The 3,305-nt window shown below is 47.0% G+C and overlaps 1 protein-coding gene across 1 annotated transcript in view; it reads right to left on the bottom strand.

The window, feature by feature from the left end:
* Positions 1-1,217, bottom strand: part of LOC113489059 (keratin, type I cytoskeletal 19-like) — a 5,214-nt gene extending 3,997 nt beyond the window's left edge. Inside the window, exon 1 of the mRNA XM_026864569.1 lies at positions 729-1,217. Within this exon, the coding sequence (XP_026720370.1) occupies positions 729-1,217 (489 nt within the window). The remainder of the gene's footprint in view (positions 1-728) is intronic.
* Between the last annotated feature and the right edge of the window lie 2,088 nt (positions 1,218-3,305).

The raw sequence follows: 3,305 nt of genomic DNA, 5'->3' as shown, positions 1-3,305 counted from the left end.
CTGACATAATCTTAATGCTTTGCCTCCTTAACTCACAGTCGGTAAAGAAAAGAGGTCAGCTGTGTAGAGGTTGGGGGTCAGAGTTGTGAGATGGGACTTCCCCATTTCGAGTTCCAAATATGCCTCCAAATAGAAGCGAACCTGAAGACCCTTCCTTAAGACATTAAATCCCAACTGACATTTAAGCTGGCATGTTCTGGGCTTCAGTCTCAGGGGTCCTGAGGGAAGATGGCTGGAAGGGACCTTTAAGCCTTAAGAGCAGCCAAAACTTTCATTCTGGACACACGAGTGTCAAGCTGCTGATGCCACTGTGGCAATCAATTCCAAATACTCAGCTCCTCCTACCCACAATTTCTAACGCTTTGTTTGATACAGCGTTTAATTTGCGTGTCTTGCTCTTCTACAGTTCTTTGCTTTGCTTTTCCTTCTGGGCTGACACCACTACATCTCCTCAGAGCGCGCTTGGTAAAATCATCTTTACAATTGCCTGGTCAAAACACAACGCAGCAAAGCATCCTTTTCCTTTTCAAGGGTATTACCCCACCTGTACCACCTCGCAGCGTGTCACACACCCACCGCTCAGCAATGCCGTAGGGGAACTCGCCAACATTTCTGCTTGTGAAGACATTTAGCAGCACCAACGTTACCCCTAACAATGGCAGTAGGTTCTAAACATGAATTCAGAAATAAGCTTTAAATAGGGGAGGAGCAGCTGAAAGGGGGGTTACCTGATTCTGAAGATCTTCGATTTCTTTGTAATAGCAGCTGTAGTCGCGGGGCTCACAGGAGAGGCCCTGTGTAGCGTACCACTCTCTGATCCTGCACTCCAGTTCAGCGTTCTCCTTCTCCAAGCACTTCACCTTGTCCAGATAGGAAGCCAGGCGGTCATTGAGATTTTGCATGGTGACCTTCTCATCGCAGGATGAAAGCAAACAGTCGCCACCAAGACCCCCAACGACCACACCGCCTCCAAGGCCAAACCCAAGGCCATTGCCATAGCAGTTGCCACCTCCATAGCTCCCACCAGCCAAGCTCCCAACACTCAGTCCCCCTCCATAATTCACTCCACCGCAGTAACTCCTTCCAGAAAAACCTCTGCCACTGCCTATCCCATAGGAAGAAATCCGTGCTCCACCACCACCACCAATGATACAGCTGCCACCACTGCTCCTGCCTTTGCTAGACACAGTAATAGTCTCCTTAATGTTGCAACTCATGGCGACAGCAGTTGGAAATGCAAGCAGAAGCCCAAAGCAAGATGCACAGCTTGATATTAAATCAGACTGCAGGTTGTCCGTTGCCGCGAAACTCTATTTATACCTTCCACAGTGGGTGTCACCACGGTTTCTGCTTCCCATAAGGCTGGCTACTCTAGCCATTGGTGCCAAGAATAATTTCTCAAAGGGAAGTTTCCTTTCAAGAATCCTGGTAGACAAGGAAGATACTTTACATGTCTCTTGCTAATTTCAAAAATACATTAGCAATAATGTTTTATGAATCATCAGCTTTTTGTTTATGATGCAAACTTTACAACATTAAGCCAGGAACAACACTGTCCTAAATTATATACCAGGAAGAAATCATTAAAGGTTATTGCATCAAAGAGCTCTTTATCTCATTAATTTATTTTCATTTTATTTTGAGTCGAATAAGCAGTTTTCATGCAAGGTGCTGATGTTGGAATATGTAAGATGAAAAAGAAAGCATAAATACGAAGTTTGACTCTCGAATGATGTATGAGGAATGATGTAAGAACTCTGTGGAAAGATCAGAGACACAGAGATCAACCTTTAAGTCTCTCCACTGGCAAAATGACAAATGCAGAGCACTCTGCCGGGAGACAAGTGAGGCCGAGGAGTGATCTCTTAATGGACGTGGATGAAGGGTTCTTCATACGTGATCGTGGCTCTCCGGTAATTCGCAAAGGACTTGTTTCTTTACGTGGAGAGCGTAAAATAAGGGAAAAGCGCTTTCAGTGTTTCCTGTCGTTCAGTGAAAGACATTTCTGCAGTTTTCATCATTAGGGATAGTGATTGTTGCTGGGGACGGGGTGTTTTGAAGCAGTGGATGGGAGTGAAACATCCTGTGGGGCAGTTTTGCTCTTAATATGTGCTGCATTCTAATGAGAGGTTTGGGACTACTGTCCTAGGAAATATAAGGGTGGAATTGCTGCTACAGCTGGCACAGCAATCACTGCCCTACACAGTTCCCCACCGGCGTGGAGGAGACGGATTAAGCACAAACTAGAGGCTCTTCTCTGTCACTACCATCTCCAAATCTTAGCTAGGCAGAGAATTAAAAGGAAGAATCAATCCTTTCAGTCTTCTGACATCAAAATTCAGGCCAAGCTCATTTTCATTAGGTGTTTTGCTAAGACTCAAGAGCAGTGGCCTTTTCTCTAGGGAGAACCTATTTCTGCTGGCCATTGAGCAAGAGACAGGCGTTCCACACTTTTCTGAAACTAACTGTTCACTGCAAGAAATTCTCCAAGCCTCCTTCGCCGGGGAACGTGTGAGCTCAGGCTCTTGCTCAAATCCTCGCTCTGTGTCAGGATTGTGGATTAGAATACGGCGAGTAAATAATCCCACTTACTGCAGGACTGAATGATTCCCGTGTTCCTGAATTTGCCCATCATGTTCTTGCTCTTATTCTGCTTATTTCTGTTGAAAAGATGCCTCCCCTTATCTCTGCACTCTTGGATGTTACTTATCCAGTACAAAGAAAGGCAGCAGCATTCCAGTGCTATCTCCAGCAGACTGGAGACAGGGGTGTGGAGAGATTTGCTGCGAGTGATTTACTCAGAGACAAAGAGCACGCCTCTGGCAGAGTCCGCAGCTGAACCCAGGTCTCCTGTATCAGCCTGCAGTGCCTGGCTGTCAGCACGCCCTTCCTCCCAGCTTGTGCTCCACTCCGTCCCTAAATACAAAGGAGCAAAGCTCAAAATAGGGGAAAACTCCAGTAAAGTTCTCGCGTATAGGAAGGACTGCCTGGATTTCATTACTCGGACTGGAGAACATAATTGAAGTCAGGGTGTGGTGGTAAGAATGAACCGAAACTGCCGTGATGCTGCAGCGCTGGAAGCGTCGCCTGGCCTGCCTGTGATGCTGCAGGAGTTTCCCAATAGCTGTCTGCAGCAAAGCATCTTTTTCTGAGTGAGCACACATCCCTCCCTCTGCTCCACAGTTATCATTTCAGCACATCAGAAGAAGGCAGCAGAAACATGGGATGACTTACTCCTCCGTGGGAGTGGAGGATGCCTGCGTGCCTACTGCGGGAATTGTTGTGGAGAGCCGGGGGGGGGGGGG

The sequence above is a fragment of the Athene cunicularia genome, assembly GCF_003259725.1.
Source record: "Athene cunicularia isolate RWA chromosome 27 unlocalized genomic scaffold, athCun1 chr27_part1, whole genome shotgun sequence".
Taxonomy (NCBI): Eukaryota; Metazoa; Chordata; class Aves; order Strigiformes; family Strigidae; genus Athene; species Athene cunicularia.
The sequence above is the reverse complement of the archived record's forward strand: the minus strand, read 5'-3'. Positions and strand labels throughout refer to the sequence as shown.